This window comes from Oryza sativa, chromosome 3 (assembly GCF_034140825.1).
Source record: "Oryza sativa Japonica Group chromosome 3, ASM3414082v1".
Classification (NCBI taxonomy): Eukaryota; Viridiplantae; Streptophyta; class Magnoliopsida; order Poales; family Poaceae; genus Oryza; species Oryza sativa.
In genome coordinates this window covers 32734291-32753707 of record NC_089037.1, presented here as the reverse complement: position 1 = coordinate 32753707, position 19417 = coordinate 32734291, and the positions used below count along the sequence as shown (strand labels likewise).

Genomic DNA, 19417 nt, shown 5'->3' with positions numbered 1-19417 from the left:
ACACACAATTGGAGGCAGTATAAAACTATGCATAAATATATCAAGATCTAGGCGTGTAGCAAATGTGGGCCTCTCTTCCACTCTCTCACACGGCTTGACCAACCTCTTCTTCTGAAAAAGAAAATAAATACGCACAACCACTGCCCATTATTGCTCTTGCATCTTGCTCCTAGTATACTCCTATGCCTGCAGCATTTGCATCTCGTTCAATTGATGAATTCTTCCTTTTTTTGTAATTCTGCAGGGACCTGATGATGGGGACAAACAATCGGACAAGCCCAGGTTGGCACGCAAGCGAGCGTGCGTGCATGCGTTGCATGCTTGCATGGCAAATGCAAATGGATGCATCGATCGGTGGACAGAATGATCGCCTGCATTATCGCCTCCGCCGCTGGCTCAGCCTGCGTGCGAGTGTGTGTGTGACCGATCATCCACTGGACACTGGTCAGCTCCAGCTGCGTTGATAGTGCCGGCAATCATCCAGCCGCCCGGAGGCCGGGACCCAGCTCGCCCGGGTTTTCGTCTCCGTCGCACGAAGCGCGCCGCGGCCGAGCTTTTTGCTGGGGAAAAGAGGAGCTTTTGGGTAGACGATTCTAATCACCAGGTGAACGGCTATTCGTTTATTACATGTCAATCAAATGGTTATATTTTTTTAAAAAAATTAACACGATATATTAATATATAATTTTAAATTCAACTTATATACATTATAAAAAATAAAAAAATGACTGTGAATGTTCGTATGCAAAATTTGTTTTTTTTTTCATAACTTGTACAAGTTAAATTTGCAAGTTTATAAAGTGATATATTATGAAACTTTTTTAAAACAATTTCATAACTATTTAATTGACATGTACTTCCTCCGTCCTAAAAAAAACGAATTTATGACTGGTTGTAACATATTCTAGTACAATGAATATGGACAGAAGTATGTATTCGTAATATTAGGATATGTCATATTCAGTATTAGATTGTTTTTTTATGGGACAAAGGGAGTATGTAAGAACAAGTTGATATCCAGGTGATTAAAAGAGTTTCCCGTGTTTTTCTTGGAAAAGGGCAAACTTTTTCTCGCAGGTGAAGCGAGGCTGGGCTGGCTCGGTGGTGAGATGGGCCGGCAAATATCGCGATGGGCTTTTGTTCGGCTCTGTAGCGTCCCGGTTCTTCCATTGCGCGATTGCGGGCGACGTGGCGGCGCGTCGGCCACCCACATCATCATCGTCTCCACCTCCGGGCTTTTGACTCGGGTAGGGAGAGGTTACTGACTTTAACTCTGCTCGAGTGGTTCTTCCTCCTGCGGTTGCCGTGCCGTCTCGTACTCTCTCGTGCAGGCTAACGTTGGAATCTTGGGAGGGGAGATGGCGGTCGTGGCATCGAGGTGTACGGGGCTGCTCCTCCCCGACCTCGGCGCGAGCCTCGCCGGCTTCCGCCGCCGCCGCTCGACGCCGGCTTCTTCTCTCAGCTTCCGCCCGCGGCGGGCCCGTCGACGGCTCGGGTCCCTCTCCTGCATCGCGCCGCCCGATTCGGCGGAGCCGCAGACGGTGAGTCGTTGCAAAAATTTCGTCGTCGTATAGTGTGTTCTCTTATTACTAGTAGTATAACTCCTGTATCTAGCGCGCTGATTCGCTGCATCCGATGGGAAAACAAAAATCTGAGTTGCTGGGATTTTACATTTTTAATGACCACTCATTCTTGGTAATGGTATACTTGATCTAAACATGCTTCATTTTCGGTGAGATTTATATCAGAATTCAGAAACATGCGCTAGCTAGCTGCATGGCGCTAATTTTCGGGATAACTAGCAAAACCATGTTTCATGTTTACAAGACTAGTGCTGTGCTATACATCAATGAAATTGAATTATTGATGGATTGAAAGTTTCTTCGCTTCGTCAGGATGAGCCGGCCGCCAAAGATGACTCGACTGAAGATAAGGCTGAGGCAAGTAGTGCATCCCAGGATGCTGGAAATCCAACTTTTCCCAATAAAGATCTCAGCAGAAGGATAGCACTGGCCTCCACTATTGGAGCTGTGGGCCTCTTTGCATATCAAAGACTCGACTTTGGAGGCGTTTCTCTCAAAGATCTTGCAGCAAATGCTACACCGTATGAAGAGGTTTGCAGCCTTTCTCCTATGAGACTTATACACTTACCCATTACTGGAAAAACAGAAGCAAACAACGTGGAATTTCTAAATGCTAACCGCAATCCACCAACAAGAAAAGGGGAGCAAAATCTCTTATGTACTTAAAAATCTCTAAGCATCACCCATTATAGTACCTTTTTTGGGGGCAGACTGATCAGAACCTTTTACGTTCACGAAGGAAGATGAATATGCGAGTTGACATTTTTTTATGTGCGTCAAGACGATGTTCTGCCACTAGGCAAGCTAAATGAAACATCCAATCATTTCAGACAAGATGTTGTTTTGGATATTAATCTGAAATATGTTTTCTTCTGTAAATGTATTATATTTTTCCATTGGTCGCAAGATGCTGTCTTTCTTTGGGCAGTTGTCACAGATTGATGATGCATTCATTTCCAATCAATAGGTCCGATGCCTTTACATGTGAAAACTTTCACTTGTATGACTTGTCAATTGGTTAAGCAATATTTATATTTTCTTCCTGTGCTAAGGTGAATAGCTTGAATGACAAATAAACCTTCCATGTTTTTGCTTCAAATTGGTATCTGGATTTGCTGCATTTCCTTTGTTTGGTCCGCTTTGTACATAAATTTTACTTCTTCTTAATACAATGATGCGCTCCTTGGGTATTCCCAAAAAAGGATTTGCTGCATTTCCTGTGAAGACATTTTCTTTACATGCCTATGAATGTAACCTGATAATATATATGCAGGCTCTCTCAAATGGCAAGCCCACTGTAGTTGAATTTTATGCAGACTGGTGTGAAGTTTGTCGAGAATTAGCACCAGATGTCTACAAAGTTGAGCAACAGTACAAGTAAATTCTCCTCCTTTAATTTTTTTTTTGTGAGGAAGTAAACTCTCTTTTGGACGTTACTTTTGTACCTTAACCATTTTGCTATGGCAAAATCAACTCTGATTAGTTTCCTTCTTACAGATCATAAAATGCACCCCCTGTAGAACTTAACCTCATGGCTGGACCTATATAACAATACGTTGCAAGTGATTGCATTATTCATAAACTGATGTACCCAATTAATCAACTAGTCTAGAAATCCTGTTGAAAAGTTTTCCTCCAGTATCAGTATCAAAAAGATCCAACCTGGGATAAAATTACTGAATGAACTCATCTTTGATTTTTTTTCTTTATTCTATTCAATGCTCAGTGCTTACCTTAAGTCTTCTTCCCAGGGACCGTGTCAACTTTGTCATGCTAAATGTTGACAACACAAAGTGGGAACAAGAGCTTGACGAGTTTGGAGTAGAAGGCATTCCTCATTTTGCCTTTCTGGACAAGGAGGGAAATGAGGAAGGCAATGTTGTTGGGAGACTTCCAAAACAATATTTTCTTGATAATGTGGTTGCTCTTGCTTCCGGTGAGCCCACTGTACCTCATGCACGGGTTGTTGGCCAATTCTCGAGTGCAGAATCCCGAAAAGTTCATCAAGTTGCTGATCCAAGAAGCCATGGCTAACAATAGCTTGTGGTGATCAATTTTAGTGGTAATGCTAAGACCTATTGACAAGTAAGTCTCGTTTTTCTGTTGAAGAGGTACTATGTGTTGTCTGCCTGAGCACCAGCATGTCTATGTCTGTTTGCAGAAGTGCCACCAGATTACTTTACTCACTAAAATCTCTTGGTGACAGAAACTTTGAACCTTTATGAAAGCTACCTTTCCAGCTAAACTAATACTATATACTATAATTTAATAATAGTTAAATGAACTTGTTTTAAATGTATGTTATCTGAATATCACCCTTATCGTGTTCTCTCACCTGTATATTGTCATATGTTTCCCTTCATCTGCATCTCGATTTCTAAAAGATGGTCTAATTCCTGCAGGAGGCGATATGGTCTGCATGCTCAGTCCTGGAACCAAGCATTAGCGCGTGGACATTGGTACTGAGCTGTTCCAACTCCCTTAACGTATATGATTTTGCTGGTAGAACCAGGCATTCGGCTACAGCATTGATATGTTGGTGATATTTGAATCGGTGCATGTCTGCATACATATTTGCATAATGAAAATGCAGACATGTGTTGCAGCCGCAAGCATGCCCATGTTAGTAAACTGTTTACCAATCACCACTAGTTTCTACTTAGAATTGCAATAGAATGTTTATATACAGGAGCTTACTAAAATTTGTGTGATATATATATGCTTCTGCTACTCTTGGGGAAAGCTGCACAACCTGTGTTGATCTATCTTAGCATACTCTCAACTGAAGTGAAAAATTGCAGGCCAACTATTGCCGTGTGTCGTTCACTCGTTCGTCTGAACTTTTTCAGTTCGGACTTTCTATATTTTGAGCATACCAGATGAGATGACAGAATCGTGACGCAGGCTCGTTGTCCCCATTGTCGACAGAGTTCTGAACTCTTTTATCTAAATCTCTGTTCTGTTCATATGAAGTCATTCGGTCTTTGTTTTCAAGAGCAAGCCCCTTCTTTAGTACTCTTTTTAATATTTGACGGTTTGACTCTCAACATAAGTTTGACCATTTATTTTATATGTATTTCCTTTTTCCATATTATAAATCGTTTTGACTTTTTCCATAGTCAAACTTCTTTTAAATTTGATTATGTCTATAGAAAAATCTGTAGCATCTACAACATCAAATTAATTTCACTATAACTAACATTTCATAATATGTTTGTTTTGTGTTAAAAATGTTGCTATCTTTTTGTATAAATTTGGTTCAACTTAAAAAAATTGACTAAGAGAAAAGGTCAAAATGATTTACAATATGAAACAACGGGAGTAATTATTTTTATGTGTTTTATCATTACAAGTATTTTAAATATGATTTTTTTTCATATTTGCCCAAAAATTTTAAATAAGACCAATGTATGTCTGTAGATCAACGATGTCAAACCTAGTAAATTTTACTTTGGGTCATCTTTTATTATCATTGTTTTGCTTTTGACCGTCATTTAACAAATGTTTTCATTTTGAACCAATTAAATTTATTTTTTATGGCACTTTGGACCAACCTTAACAAGGTAATAATCTAAAGTTAGCTACGGGAGTTCATTGACAAATAGAAGCCGGCGCATTGGTTGTCCTAAGTGAAACAAAGCCGATCTAAAATGAAAATATTAGTTTAAGGGTAATAAAAGCGAAACATCACTAATAAAACTGGAGTATCCTAGTAGGAAAAAAAGGAAGACGAGAGCTCTCGCGTCGCCCTCCCCACGGGCGACACGAGAGGCGACGCCGCCGCCGTCTTCTTCCTCCTCCCCCTCCCCTCCCCCCACTCCTTCTCTGCCTTGCCGCCGCCTGAGCGGGCGCCGGCAAAGCCGCGCGGCCGCGGGGACGACGGCGGCTGGGCTTCGCCTCAGCGCGCGCTCGGCGGCCCGAGGAGATGGCCGGTTGGCGACGGTGGCAAACCGTCCGGACCCGCGCCCGCCCGGCCGGATCCGGCGGGGCGGCGCTTGGCGGGGGGGGGGGGGGGTGGAGTGGTGGCGGCGGCGACTGACGGTGCGTGGTGGCGGCGGACAAGGCCGGCGGCGGTGGAAACCCCCACCTAGATCCGCGCCGTTTTGGCCGGATCTAGCGGGGCTGACGCCGGGCGACGACGGGCGGCGGGGAAGCGGGCGTGCTGGCGGCGGGGAATAGGCGGTGGTGGCGACGGTTGCGGGGGCGGCGCAGCTGGGCGAGGTCGCGGGCGCGTGTGAGCGTCACCAGGCGGCGGTTGAGGCTTTTTGCCCGGAAGCCGGCGAGGATGGCGACGCAGGGCAAGCTCGTGGCAGTGGCGGAGCAAGCTCATGGCGGTGGCGGCACCGCGGAGCTCGCATCGACGTCGTCAGCGGCAACGGCGCGGGAGCACGGGGCGACGGCGACGGTGGCAACGGCGCGGATTTCATGGCGACGGTGGCGTCAGCGGCTTGTCGACGGCGACAGCACGATGGCTGGTTGACGGCATTGGCGGCTGTCGGCTGCTGTGGCATTAGAGCTCTCGCGGCGGAGGCAGCGGCGCGGAACTTGTGGCGACGGTTGCAGTAGCGGCTGGACAACGGAGATGGGGCTGCGGCTGGCTGGTGGCGAGGTGGCCGTCGGCAGCAGCGGCCGTGGTGGTGGTGGGAGGTGGCATGGTGGCCTCGGTCAGCTAGCCGAGGACGTGGCAGACGGCTGCATCTGGCCGGCGCGGGAGAGTACGGAGGAGGGGTCGGAGACCGGCTTGGCGCAGAGAGGCGCAGCCGATGGCAGCGGAGGCCGGCTCGGCACGAGAGGCGCGGGCGGCAGAGATGGAGGCCAGCTTGGCGCGAGAGGCGCGTCCGGTGGAGGAGGCCGGTTTGGTGCGAGAGGCGCAGCCGGTGGAGGAGGCCGGTTTGGCGCGAGAGGCGCGGTCGGCGGAGGAGGAGGCGACCCTGGTGCGAGGAGGAGATGCCGGTGGGCGTGGCACGAAGGATGGCCAGCGGGGGGCGCCAGTGCGGGGGTCCCACATGTCGGCAGAGGTTGTGTGGTGGTGGAGCATCGATGCGTCAGCCGTAGATTCGCAGGTGGTGTGCGGCGGGTGTAAACCCAGTCCGGCCTTAGCCGGGCCAACAACGATGGTTAATTCCCCCTCCTGAGGGCGTTGTCGTGTTGTCTCACCCCTCAAGGGCAGTTGCCGGGCGAAAGCCCAGTCCTGGCTCCTTTGAGCCCGGACGGACGGCGGCGGCGGTTTTTCCATCGCTTCTCTTCTTGAAGACGTCATTTTGGCACCCCTAGCTGTAGGGCGATCTCGTCTGTGTTCCTTTGTTAGTCTAGCGACGGCAGGTCACGCTTAGCGGCGGCCGGTCCGGTGCTAGCCTCCCCCTGGTCGTGTGTGTTGGCGCTGTCGGTGTGTGGGGGTGGTGTATTTTTCTTTTTTTCTAGTTATGATCCTCCAGGGTTATAATCTTGTAATTTTTTCCTGCTCTGTCAATAGAACTTCGCACCGTCTCGTGCGAGTCGTTCAAAAAGTAGAAAAAAAGCTGCTTGTCAAACTGTACTACTGCTTGTGTGATCGAGCAGGATGGAACCGCATGGTTCGCGAGCCTACCACTTCGTGCGAGGGGAGTTGTTCTCGCGGACCGCGCAACGCTGACTGGCCGCACCCACGGCGCACACGCGGTCTCTTTGGAATCAGCAGACGATGCATCGAATCGTATGCGAAGCGGTGTGAAACTGCACGCGCGCGCGGCGTCAGCGTGAAACGGGAGTGCGACACTTGGGGTCTATTCGTGATACTACACTTTGAAAAACAGAGCATTTGACTCTGTTGCACCCAGGTCTTCTTTTCTCTTTGCCTGAAACAGAAGTCGTCGGTCAATAAGACAACACTACCTACGAAAAGTTGCTTAGCAACTCAAAGAACCACCACATCTATTACTGCGTGCGTCGCCGACCAGTTCGCCTTGATCAAGCTGGGAGCTTCCAAATCAAGTGAGATCACATTCACATCACGGAGGAGGCGTGACAAAAAAATGTGTCGGAAAAGGAGGCGCACCCGCACACAAAGCATGAAGGAACGAGCCCCCGCGACTGCGACGCTGACCACGCTTGTTAAGTGTAGTACGGAGTAAAATGTTATTTTTGGTTGCTTCCTCTATTTTTCCGATGGATTTTAAGGGCCCCTTTGAATCGCAGGGTTGAAAAAATGGAAATTGAAGTGTAAAACAGATAATTACAAAACATAGGAAAAACATAGGAATGGTCGTTTGATTGGAGCGTAGGAAAAACGTAAGAATCATGTGAGAGAGATAGACTCAAAGGAAATTTTCCAAGAGGTTGGAGCTCTTGCTAAATTTCCTCCAAAATCCACATGCAATATATCATTCTATTGGAATTTCATAGGATTTGGAAAGCTTCAATCTTTTGAATCAAAGGGACAAATAGAAAAATTTTCTATAGGATTTGAATCCTATGAAATTCCTATAAAAATCCTTTGATTCAAATGGCCCCTAAAGGTGCGTTGTTTTTTATTAAGATTTGGGCTAATTAGCTGTACGAGAGATGCAATTATCATATAATTAATTAAATATTAATTATTAAAAACTTAAAAAATAGTTTTATCTATCTATTATATTATTAAGACAGCTCGAAAAGAAGGCACCACGTTCGTCGTGGAGGCTAGAAATTCCCACGTTAATCGAAGAAAAAGAAAAGAAGAGTCCAAGTAGAAATACAATCTAAAAATAGCTAAAATTCGAAATTAAAAATATGCAATATGAAAAGAGAAGTTCATATAGGAACCCAATACGTGATTAATTAAAATTCGGAATAATAATAAAATAAATATCAAAATTAGAAAAAGAAAAAAAGAAGAGTTCGAGTAGGAATACAATTTATAAATAACTGAAATTCGGAATTAAAATTAAGAAATATTAAAAGAAGACTCCATACAAGAATCCAATACGAGATTAATTAAAATTCGGAATAAAAAATAAAAAATCAAAATTAGAAAAAAGAAAAGAAAATAAGAGTTCAAGTAGGAATACAATTTAAAATTAACTTAAATTCGGAATTAAATATAAGCAATATTGAAATAAGAGTACATATAAGAACCCAATAGCAGATTAATTAAAATTTCTAATAATAAATAAATAAATAATCTGAAATTAGGCAAATTAAAAAGAGAGTTAAAGTAGGAATACAATTTTGAAACAACTGCGATTGAAAATAAAAAATAAAAATATCAAAAGAACATAATAATAAATAAAATAAATTCTGAAATTAGAAAAAGAAAAAAATTCAACTAGGAGTACAATTTATAAATAACTAAAATTGGTGATAAAAAAAGACTATTGAAAGAAAAGACCATCTAAAACACATACGAGATTAATTAAGTAAAGTCCTATAGGAGCAAAGTGGTGGCGGTTGATGAACTTCTAGAAAGTAAAAAAATAAACCCCAATGATAATCATATTTGATTTTAAAAATCTCAATTACAATAAAAATGAGAGGCAGCGAGCGGGTCATATAGGAGTACAATGGTAGAGCCGCCGATGATTGGTGGGTCTTCTAGAAAGTAAAAAATGAATTCTAACGATAGATAGTTATGTTCGACTTTTACAGTCCCAATGACAATAAAGATTATGCGATGGACAGGTCGTAGAGAAGTATAGTGGCAACATTTGACGGGATTTCTAAAAATTATAAAAAACATGAAACCCAACGAGACAATAAAACTCTAAAAACAATAAGGTTCAATTTTTAAAGGTTCGGGCTTCTAAAAGTAAAAAAAAAATAAACCCCAATAATAATCATGTTTGATTTTAAAATCTCAATGACAATAAAGAAGGGCGGCAACAGGCGAGCCATAGAGGAGTATAGTGACAAAGTCGCCGACTTTTTGGCAGAACTTCAAGAAAGTAAAAAAAATGAAACTTCTAGAAAGTAAAAAAATGAACCTAAACGATAATTATGTTCGATTTTTAAAATAGAAATGATAATAAAAAGAAGATGCAGTGGACGGTTGTAGAGGAGTATAATGGCAGTATTTGACGGGACTTCTAAAAATTATAAAAAAGAAACCCAACAGGACAATAAACTCTATAAGTTTTTAGATCCAATTTTTAAAGGTTCCAAGGAGAATGAACAAAGCTAATAAAAAATAATATGACAGAAGTAAGGGGTAGCAACTGATGTATCTTTTAAAAACTATAAAATTAGAAATAAGAGGATGATAAGATTTGGTTTTTCAAAATCTTAAGACAACGAGATAACTATTTAATAAATTTGAAGTAAAATCATAATAAAAAATATATAATTTTATATTGGTGCTAGCCGCGCAATTGCGCGGAAGCCACCACGTTCGCTGTGGAAGCTAGAAATTCCCACATTAATCGAAGAAAAAGAAAACAAGAGTCCAAGTAGAAATACAAACTAAAAAATAACTGAAATTCGGAATTAAAAATAATCAATACTGAAATAGGAGTCCATATAAGAACCCAATACGAGATTAATTAAAACCTTTGGCAATTCTAGATTTTAACTGTTTATAGTATAGAAAAGATAAGTGTATAGATCTGTACTGTGTACGTTACATACTAGGAGTCTTTGTCCTTTTCTATTTCTTTGGCGGTGTACACAGTAGACGTATAATCTAATTCAATTACAAACCTATATGGACAAGAGTTGTGCTGCCAAATAAACAAAGCTTGCACTGCTGCACCTATATATTCTGTAGATTTCAAGCAGCAACGATTGGGCTAGAGCGGCAGAATCCAATGATAGTGGGAGCCGACCCTAGTAAAAAGACATGATATTTACATAGATATTACAACAAACAGATCAATACTTGCAGCCGGCAATGCATCAAACACCAAAAGTTTCTTTGATGTTTATGAAAGTACAAATGATATCGACATATTGTAATTAGTGTATATTTTTCACAGGAGATGAATTAGTGCAAGCCGCTATAAACTGACAGTCAGATTAAACGTTTAGATTATAGAGGATTCACAATTTAATGTTCATAATTTAACGGTTGAGATGTAACACCTATATATAAATATAGGAATTAGAGTTGTAGTGCTAATACAGGAGTACAAAGCGCCCTGCTCGATGGAATAATCGAGATCCAATTCCAAAACTGTTATCTAAACCTATTTGATTCCAGTGGGAAAAAAAAAGCAAAACATGAACTAGGTAGGCAGAAAGCCGTGTATATACGTGTGCACATGTAAGTATTATTTTTTCAGTCTAATCACTTCAAAACTATTTAGAACATACTTTGATATATTTGTGCCAGTAAAAATGAAGCGACTGTCTCTTTATCTATTCGATCCTTTTTAATCACCAAATATACAACCAGCAATTCAGATGATTTATAAGTAACTAAATTTGAAATAATAATAATAATAATAAAGACTATGAAAAGAAAAAACCATCTACAACACAACATGTGATTAATTAAAATTTAAAAAATAAATTATGAAATTAGAAAAATAAAAACAAAAGTTTAAGAAAGAATACGATTTATGAATAACAAAAGTTCAAAATAAAAAAAATATTAAAAGAACAACCCATAACACAACAATGGTAAATAACAATAAAGAGGGAGGGATAACGGGTGAGCCGTAAATAAATAAATAGGGTGTAGCGGTTGATGGGATATTTTAAAACAATAAAAATATAAATGACGATTAGATTCAATTTTAAAAATCTCAATGACGATTAAGAGAAACAGCAGCGAGCAAGCCGTCAAGGAGCGCAGTCGTGACGTTTGACTGGACTTCTAAAAAGAAAAAAAACAACGATAATCATAATATCATATTTGACTTTTTAAATTCCAATGACAACTAAGAGGAGACATCGGGTGGATTGTAGAACAGTACAATGACGACATTTGATGTAACTTCTAAAAATATAAATATGTCAATCGACAAGACAATGAACTAAAAAACTATAAGATCTAAATATGAAAGTTTCAAAGAGGATGAATAAAAGTTGTGACAGGTCGGGCAATCAAATAAATGAGTGGTAAAAAAGTAAGGGGTGACGACTTATTGACTTTTAAAAACTAACCCGATGATAATAAGATTCAGGCCCTCTTTGTTTAGGCTTAGGCTTATTGGCCTAGACTTTTAAGTCAGCTTATTGGCTTATATGATTTATAAGCTAGTGGATTTAATATCCTAAGTTTAGTGGTGGAGTCATACATCTATCTCATATAAGCCAAAAAAGCTTCTCCAACCTAGCTTTTGGCTTAATAGTGTTAGAGTGGCTTATGGCTTCAAAAAAGCCAAATGAAAAAGCTGCTTGTTTGTTTTAGTTTAGACTTTTCGACTTATAAGTTGGCTTATAAGCCTAAACAAAGAGGGCCTCAATCTTTTAAGATCGGCTAGATGGCTATTTAACAAATTTAAATAAAACCATGCTTAAAAATATATAATTCTGGATGGGTGCTAGCCGCGCAACAAATAAAGGGGTGACAAAGGAGTAAGGGTAGTAACAGGTGTGACTTCTAAAAACTATAAACCCGGGGATGATAATGTTCGATCTTTGAAAGTCCTAAAACAACGAGATAGATATTTAATAAATTTTAAGTAGAATCATGTGAAAAATTAGATAATTTTGTGGGTGCTAGCCACGCAATTGCGCGGGCCACCCAGCTAGTTATTAAAATTTAAAACATCTTCTACATATAAAGTTTTCACACGAAACGCACCGTTACCCTACTACTGGTGCGGAAGTTATGTGACAATTTTGACAGGTTCAGCAATAATCAGCGTTGAGCAATAGAAAATGGATGAGTTGCCGTTGCATATTCAGGTGTGCACGATTAAAAAACAAAAGCAAAAAATTGCAGACAGTGAGAATCTTTCGTTCTTTCACCGTAGGGCCCGGCAGTTGAGTGCGGTAGTAGGATGTGTGTATTGGTGGGCCGTGTGGGCAACTGGGCGTGGTCTCCACATGCGGAATGGGTTACCTCTCTCAGGCTCTCACCAACCAGATCAACGTCGGAAATAATTTTTAACTTTCAATTTCTTAAATAATACTCTCTCCATCCTAAAATATAAGCATTTTTAACTTAGTCTCCGAGATGCTACTTTGATCAACGATATCTATAAAAGTAAAATATTTTAAATAAAAGAAGTTGCATATTATGATAGTTTGTTTAATGATAAATCTAGTAACATCAATTTTACATGATTGATCTTTTTTTTTCTATTAATAGTCAAAGTTATAAATATTTGACTTGACACTATAATAAAAATGCTTATATCTTGGGACGGAGGGAGTACGATGTTTGCAGTGAGAAAATCACAATTATATAAAAGTAAATTCAATTATCAATCAATGATATTATTTTTATCAAACAAAACTCAACTTATTATTAATTAAGTATCTATAGAGTTCAAATTTAAAAATATGTACGTGCATTATTGAGTGGATCGGAAGGAGTACAGAAGAGCCTCGGCCTTGAACTCGGGCGTCACTGCACCTACCGACCAACGCAACACGCGAACATCCCGCCCGCACATCCTTCTTCTGTCACTCTGATCACACATGGACCTCGTGGGAGATCGGAAAATATATATAGTCGTTGGATACAAAATCCGTTAAATCTTTGAGCTAATTTCTTATTACAAAGTGCTGTTGGTTGATATGTAGCCTCGCCAGCTACCTCTGCGTTTGTTTGTTATTCATTTTGAGAGTTGGCACCAGAGTTGACAAACTCCATTATAACCACTCAGTTCTTTTTTTTAAGATCAAAGGGCGAGAGCCCTCCGTTTCCATTAATAGAAATGAGATAGTAGCTACCACAAACTGGAAAAACGAAAAAAAAAAACTGTCTGATAGTCCTGACTATCCTAAAAGTTGAGAAGAGAAAGAGGTCATGCAAACTAAAGCTATGAGTATAACCAGTTAACCACTCAGTTGTCACGGTTATTAGACTAGCAGTGTATACTGACTAGGTAAAAAACTCAAATTCAAAATTTTAACAAAATTTGTCTCAAGTTATGTGCCGTGTGTGGATCCGTCCAATGTGATGCATCCACGTCTATATCATAGAGTAGTAAGAGTATACCTACGGCCATACTTCACATACTATTATAGGACTGTTCGGGAAAAAAATTGAGAGTTGTAGCTTATTCCAAAATCAAAATATTTCCAAACAAATCAGTTTTCCATCCAAATTCAAAGAAGTTGTAGCTACAAAATTCAAAAAGTAATTTAGAAGTTAGAAACTGGGTTTTTCAAAAAAAATTCATATTCTCAAAAACTAAATCAGTTGCTTCTCAAAATTTAGGGAGCTTAAAATTATAAGAAGCAATTGATTGATAGTCGGTCTCTAAAGAATATGAAAAAGCTAGGTTTCCTAGTTTCTGGCTTCTAGTTCATTTTCTAGTTTCTACAACTATAGCTCAATTTTCTAGCTTATTTTCTAGTTTATTTTTTAGATTTTACTATATCTTTTTAGAATCTGAACGAAAAGCTAGAGATGATTATCTAAAGAGCTTCTAATCCTAAAAGAACTGCATTTGTCAGAGATTCCCCCAAACAAGCCTTAAAAGCATGAGCAATGGGTATACTTGGCTCGTACCCCTGCTCATGGCCATTACTTTTCATGTCCATCTCGTGCCCCTGTGGGGGACGCACCCCTTGGTGACTTTTGGTAGAGGGACAAGCCAGGAGCTACATTGGGCACGCCGTAGCTAGGGCTGGAGCTTGTGGACACCGCTTCCCACACATGTATTTCCCTTTCTACCCTTGGCCAGACCTGGAGGCGGCGAGGTGGTGGAGGAGCCAGAGGCGACGTCCGCGAGGTGGATAGCGATGAGAGGCGAGAGAGAGGAAGAGATCGGAAGAGTCGTTGTCCTCCCCGGCCTCCTTTGCCGACGCCGTGCCCGCCATCGTCTCCTCAATGCGGCGCGGCCAGATCCGGGGACGACGACGACCCTGCGCTAGTGATGGCAACAACCGGCGACGACCCCGTGATGGCGACGGGCGGAGGGAGAGCGGTGGCGGCGCGACACACTAGATCCGGCCTTCGCGCGCCGCTCGCCGTCGGCCACCCCGCGCCCCGCTCGCTGTCCGCCACCGCGAGAGAACCAACGACGGGAGAGAAAGGACGTAGGAGAGCGGATCCAGCGCCGATGAGGAGGACGACGACGAGTGGCGGGGGAAAGAGGGAGAGATTGACGACGGGACAGAGAGGCGCCGTGCGAAGGGAGATAGAGGGAGAGAACGGTGACGAGAGTGAGGGAGGATTGCTGCGGTGGGAAAAAGAGAAGGGTAGTATAGAAAAATACCGACCGTGGGCTTTTTGGTTGGGACACCCACTGTGAGCTTGAGTTCCTTCATCCAGATGCCTAAGATTTTAAAGAGCCTACCTAGATTATTCTCCATTGGGAGATAAGTGTCCCTACGAGTACCCTCAGTTAGGCTTTGTTGTAGATGCCCTTTTAGGGCCCCTTTGATTTGTAGGAAAAATGTAGGAATTTTGGAGGATTTTAATCCTATGGAAAAAAAATCCTATGAATGCCTTTGAAACAAAGAATTGAATCATATCCAATCCTTTAAAATTCCTATGGAATGGGTAATCATATGCACATTTTGGAGGAAAGTTAGCAAGAGGTATAACCTCTTGGAACATTTCCTCTAAGTCTATCTCTCTCATCTGATTTCTACGTTTTTCCTGTGGTCCAATATCAAACAGCCATTCCTGTGTTTTGCAATTCTCTGTTTTACAATTGTATTCCTGTCAGAATCCTGTGCTTTTCCTATTCCTTTATTTTTTCATTCCTACTATTCGGAGGAGCCCTAAGACACCGGCCAGCGGAGCGGTCTTCGGCAGGTCAACCAGTAAGGTGGTGATTGGGCTCACCACCTTTTACGCCCAGTGCGTGCGTGCTACACGCTCCGGAGTCTGCACCCATCTTCCCCACGTGCGCGCCCATCGCCGGGCCACCGGAAAGCCACCGCCGGCCATCCCGCCGCCGCGCGATCCATCACCCGGACCAGCTTCACACCCGCGTAAAATAATAAACAATCAAAGCCCCACGTTTTCCCACTCGCCCCACGTTGAATAGACCAGGCTCACCTGCTAGCTGCTAGTACTCCGGCTGCGTGACTGTGTCTGCGTCGCGTCTCCTCCACTTTTAAAACCCCCAACGACGCTCGATCCGAGATTAATTGTGCTCATACTGTTCGACGAATTGACACCATCTGCACACCTGCACCTGCACCTGCACGGCCGTGGCTGTGGACTTGCAGTTGGAGCTAGTAGCTAGCTCGGGGAGTAGTAGCTAGGTGTAGTTCATCGGATCAAGGGGGGGATGGCCACGGCGGCGGCTTGCATCTCGTTCGCGTCGCCGTCGCCGGCGCGCGTCGTGATCAGGCGGCAGACGCGGGCGTCGGCGTCGGCGTCGGCGACGGACCGGCAGGAGGTGGTGTCGCCGAAGCGGCGGCTGCCGCTGCGGAAGGTGCCGGGGGACTACGGCCCGCCGGTGGTGGGCGCGATCCGGGACAGGTACGAGTACTTCTACGGCCCGGGCGGCCGCGACGGCTTCTTCGCGGCGCGCGTCCGCGCGCACCGCTCCACGGTGGTGCGCCTCAACATGCCGCCCGGGCCGTTCGTGGCGCGCGACCCGCGGGTGGTGGCGCTGCTCGACGCCGCCTCCTTCCCCGTCCTGTTCGACACGTCGCTCGTCGACAAGACCGACCTCTTCACCGGCACCTTCATGCCGTCCACCGACCTCACCGGCGGGTACCGCGTCCTCTCCTACCTTGACCCCTCCGAGCCCAACCACGCGCCGCTCAAGACCCTCCTCTTCTACCTCCTCTCCCACCGGCGGCAGCAGGTGATCCCCAAGTTCCGCGAGGTGTACGGCGACCTGTTCGGCCTCATGGAGAACGACCTCGCCCGCGTCGGCAAGGCCGACTTCGGCGTCCACAACGACGCCGCCGCGTTCGGCTTCCTCTGCCAGGGGCTCCTCGGCCGCGACCCGGCCAAGTCGGCGCTGGGGCGCGACGGGCCCAAGCTGATCACCAAGTGGGTGCTGTTCCAGCTCAGCCCGCTGCTCAGCCTCGGCCTCCCCACCCTCGTCGAGGACACGCTCCTCCACTCGCTCCGCCTCCCGCCGGCGCTGGTGAAGAAGGACTACGACCGCCTCGCCGACTTCTTCCGGGACGCGGCCAAGGCCGTCGTCGACGAGGGGGAGCGCCTCGGCATTGCACGGGAGGAGGCCGTGCACAACATCCTCTTCGCGCTCTGCTTCAACTCGTTCGGCGGGATGAAGATCCTGTTCCCGACGCTGGTGAAGTGGCTGGGCCGCGCCGGGGCGCGTGTGCACGGGCGGCTCGCCACCGAGGTGCGCGGCGCCGTGCGGGACAACGGCGGGGAGGTGACGATGAAGGCGCTGGCGGAGATGCCGCTGGTGAAGTCGGCGGTGTACGAGGCGCTGCGGATCGAGCCGCCGGTGGCGATGCAGTACGGGAGGGCGAAGCGGGACATGGTGGTGGAGAGCCACGACTACGGGTACGAGGTGAGGGAAGGGGAGATGCTGTTCGGGTACCAGCCCATGGCGACCAAGGACCCGCGGGTGTTCGCGCGGCCGGAGGAGTACGTGCCGGACAGGTTCCTCGGCGAGGACGGCGCGCGGCTGCTCCGCCACGTCGTGTGGTCCAACGGGCCCGAGACGGCGGCGCCCACCCTGCACGACAAGCAGTGCGCCGGCAAGGACTTCGTCGTGCTCGTCGCGCGCCTCCTCCTCGTCGAGCTCTTCCTCCGATACGACTCCTTCGACGTCGAGGTCGGCACCTCCACGCTCGGCTCATCTGTCACCGTCACCTCGCTCAAGAAGGCCACCTTCTGACCACCGCCGGTCAAAGTCTCCGGCGCCCGGTCATCTTATTTTCCGTCCTCTTCTTCTTCACTAAATATTTTAGTAGTATTAGTAATTTTTTCACTCTGTATGGTGTGATCAATCAGCTTGTACGGATACGGAGTTGCACTGGTAGTGATTTTCTTTGCTGAGATAATACTAGTAGAAGATATTTTTTTTCACAATTACTTTAAAAAATCATATTAATATATTTTTCAAATTTATTTTAACTAATACTTGATTAATTATGACATAAACGCTGCTTTGTTTTGCGTGTTAATGAGTGAGGTTCACTCCCGAACACACCCTAGCTATCCTGGTAAGAACAAGGAAGCTCCAGTGCTAATGAAGCAAGCGGATATTTAGATTAGCGCCATAAAGTTGGATTAAGATTCCAGGGAGTCGGCGATGGTGATGGCTATTATCTTGTTCATTGTCACCCTGTTCTGTTATCACTTATTAGCCATATGGAGCAGGTGTGCAAATTATTTGTGACTAATGCTGAGAATCAAACTTGATGCATAAATACTGCATACAATTGTAGATAGCCAACAAACTTTGTTCGCGGTGGCGGCTATCTTAGCACTTGTGTGAGGTCGCATTACTATGCATTAATGGCTATTGTTTAGAGATGAAAGTGGATGGAGAAACCGAAAGTGATCGGTGTGATGGTGCCCAAGCGAGACTAAGTATTGTTTTATTTTCTCAATGTTGAACGGTCGCCTTGTCCACTATCAAAATCCCGATTGTGCGTGTTGAACTAGCCCGTGTGTTGTGTGCATGCTGGCATGCTGCCACACTCAAATAGTCATAGGACTGGAGATGGACACTTCAACGTACTAACAGGTTACAAGGGGTGTGTTTAGTTCACGTCAAAATTGAAAGTTAAGTTAAAATTAGAACGATGTGATAAAAAAGTTGAAAGTTTATGTGTAGAAAAGTTTTGATGCGATGAAAAAGTTAAAAGTTTGAAGAAAAAATTTAGAACTAAACTCGGCGAAGGATAACCAAAGTTGTCGCGCCAGCATTTGTACGGTCCTGAGGACCACCACCATTCCTGTGCGTAAGTAAATTATACTACGTAGTACTGAATACCGATCCATTATGTAAAAGCAGGTTTAATAGTATAGCTAACTACTAGCTCCAAATCATCTATAATCAATGTAATAGCTAATTCATACAATAGTTGCTTACTATACTATTAATACCTGGTCCTGCCTGTCATACACACATTACGTCTTGGAGTCCGTGTTGCAGCGGGCTACAGATCTGTAGCCCGCTGCTCTTATCTCTCTTTTTTTATCTCTTTACAATATGTTTACAGTTGGCTTATAGCCTGCTATTGTAACTGCTCTAAAATACTCCACCCGTCAACCTGACCGACCTAGCTATATGACCCTGACCCAATAAAGAGGCCAAAAGATGGCTTATTGGGGAAATAAGCTAAACGACTTAATTACAAACAAAAAATAATTTACAAATAAAACTTTTATATACGTATTATTAATGATATAAATGCAAATACTGAAAAATAAATTTTGATGAAAAAAATTCTTAAAATCAATTTCAAATTTAAGGTTGAAAATTTAAATTTTAGCTGATAAGCATAAGCGAAAAAAAGGCAAGAAAACCCCAGATAATCAACCTTGAGTAAAATAGAAGCGGGCTAACAACTATCCTGACAGTACTGAGTATAAAACAGATGCACATGCATTCTTACCTCCACAATAGTTTTTGCTCGGAATCTTTATGGACTTGCAAATTTCCTGTGGGCATGGAGTTCGCAATCTTTCATCTGGCTCGGCGGCTTGACGATCAGCACATCCACAAAACTGCACCCGGCCCAACTCCCTCAGCTATGCAAAAGGGATAAGACATGAAGAATACACTTCCTAGTCACAGATGCATACAGAGCTTAAAAAAGATGCAATCATTCTTTACCTTAGTTGCCTGAGGCGATCCAAAATGGGC

General features: G+C 44.0%; 2 protein-coding genes and 1 long non-coding RNA gene across 4 annotated transcripts; 2 read left to right on the top strand and 1 right to left on the bottom strand.

Annotated features, from left to right (window-relative positions):
* Positions 1–1250: 1250 nt before the first annotated feature.
* Positions 1251–4390, top strand: LOC4334234 (thioredoxin-like protein HCF164, chloroplastic). Of its 2 annotated transcripts, none has more exons than NR_175011.1 (5): positions 1251–1541; positions 1896–2114; positions 2857–2960; positions 3335–3668; positions 3986–4390. NR_175011.1 is itself a non-coding variant. In NM_001402275.1 (5 exons), the coding sequence occupies exons 1-4, from the start codon at positions 1359–1361 to the stop codon at positions 3615–3617; spliced, it is 789 nt and encodes a 262-aa protein (NP_001389204.1). In that variant the 5' UTR covers positions 1251–1358; the 3' UTR covers positions 3618–3645; positions 3986–4390. The 2 variants fall into 2 exon arrangements, 1 of the variants encoding a protein (NP_001389204.1); NM_001402275.1 differs by having other exon boundaries at positions 3335–3645.
* Positions 4391–10055: 5665 nt separating this feature from the next.
* On the bottom strand, positions 10056–19296 carry LOC136355609 (uncharacterized). The gene is made up of 2 exons (XR_010739929.1): positions 19167–19296; positions 10056–10358 (listed from the first exon to the last, which is right to left on the bottom strand). It is a non-coding gene; the product is annotated as an uncharacterized lncRNA (long non-coding RNA).
* LOC4334233 (allene oxide synthase 1, chloroplastic-like) lies at positions 15684–17680 on the top strand. Its single transcript, NM_001402274.1, has one exon. It carries the CDS (start codon positions 15899–15901, stop codon positions 17435–17437), a length of 1539 nt encoding a protein of 512 aa, NP_001389203.1. The 5' UTR covers positions 15684–15898; the 3' UTR covers positions 17438–17680.
* Positions 19297–19417: the final 121 nt, after the last annotated feature.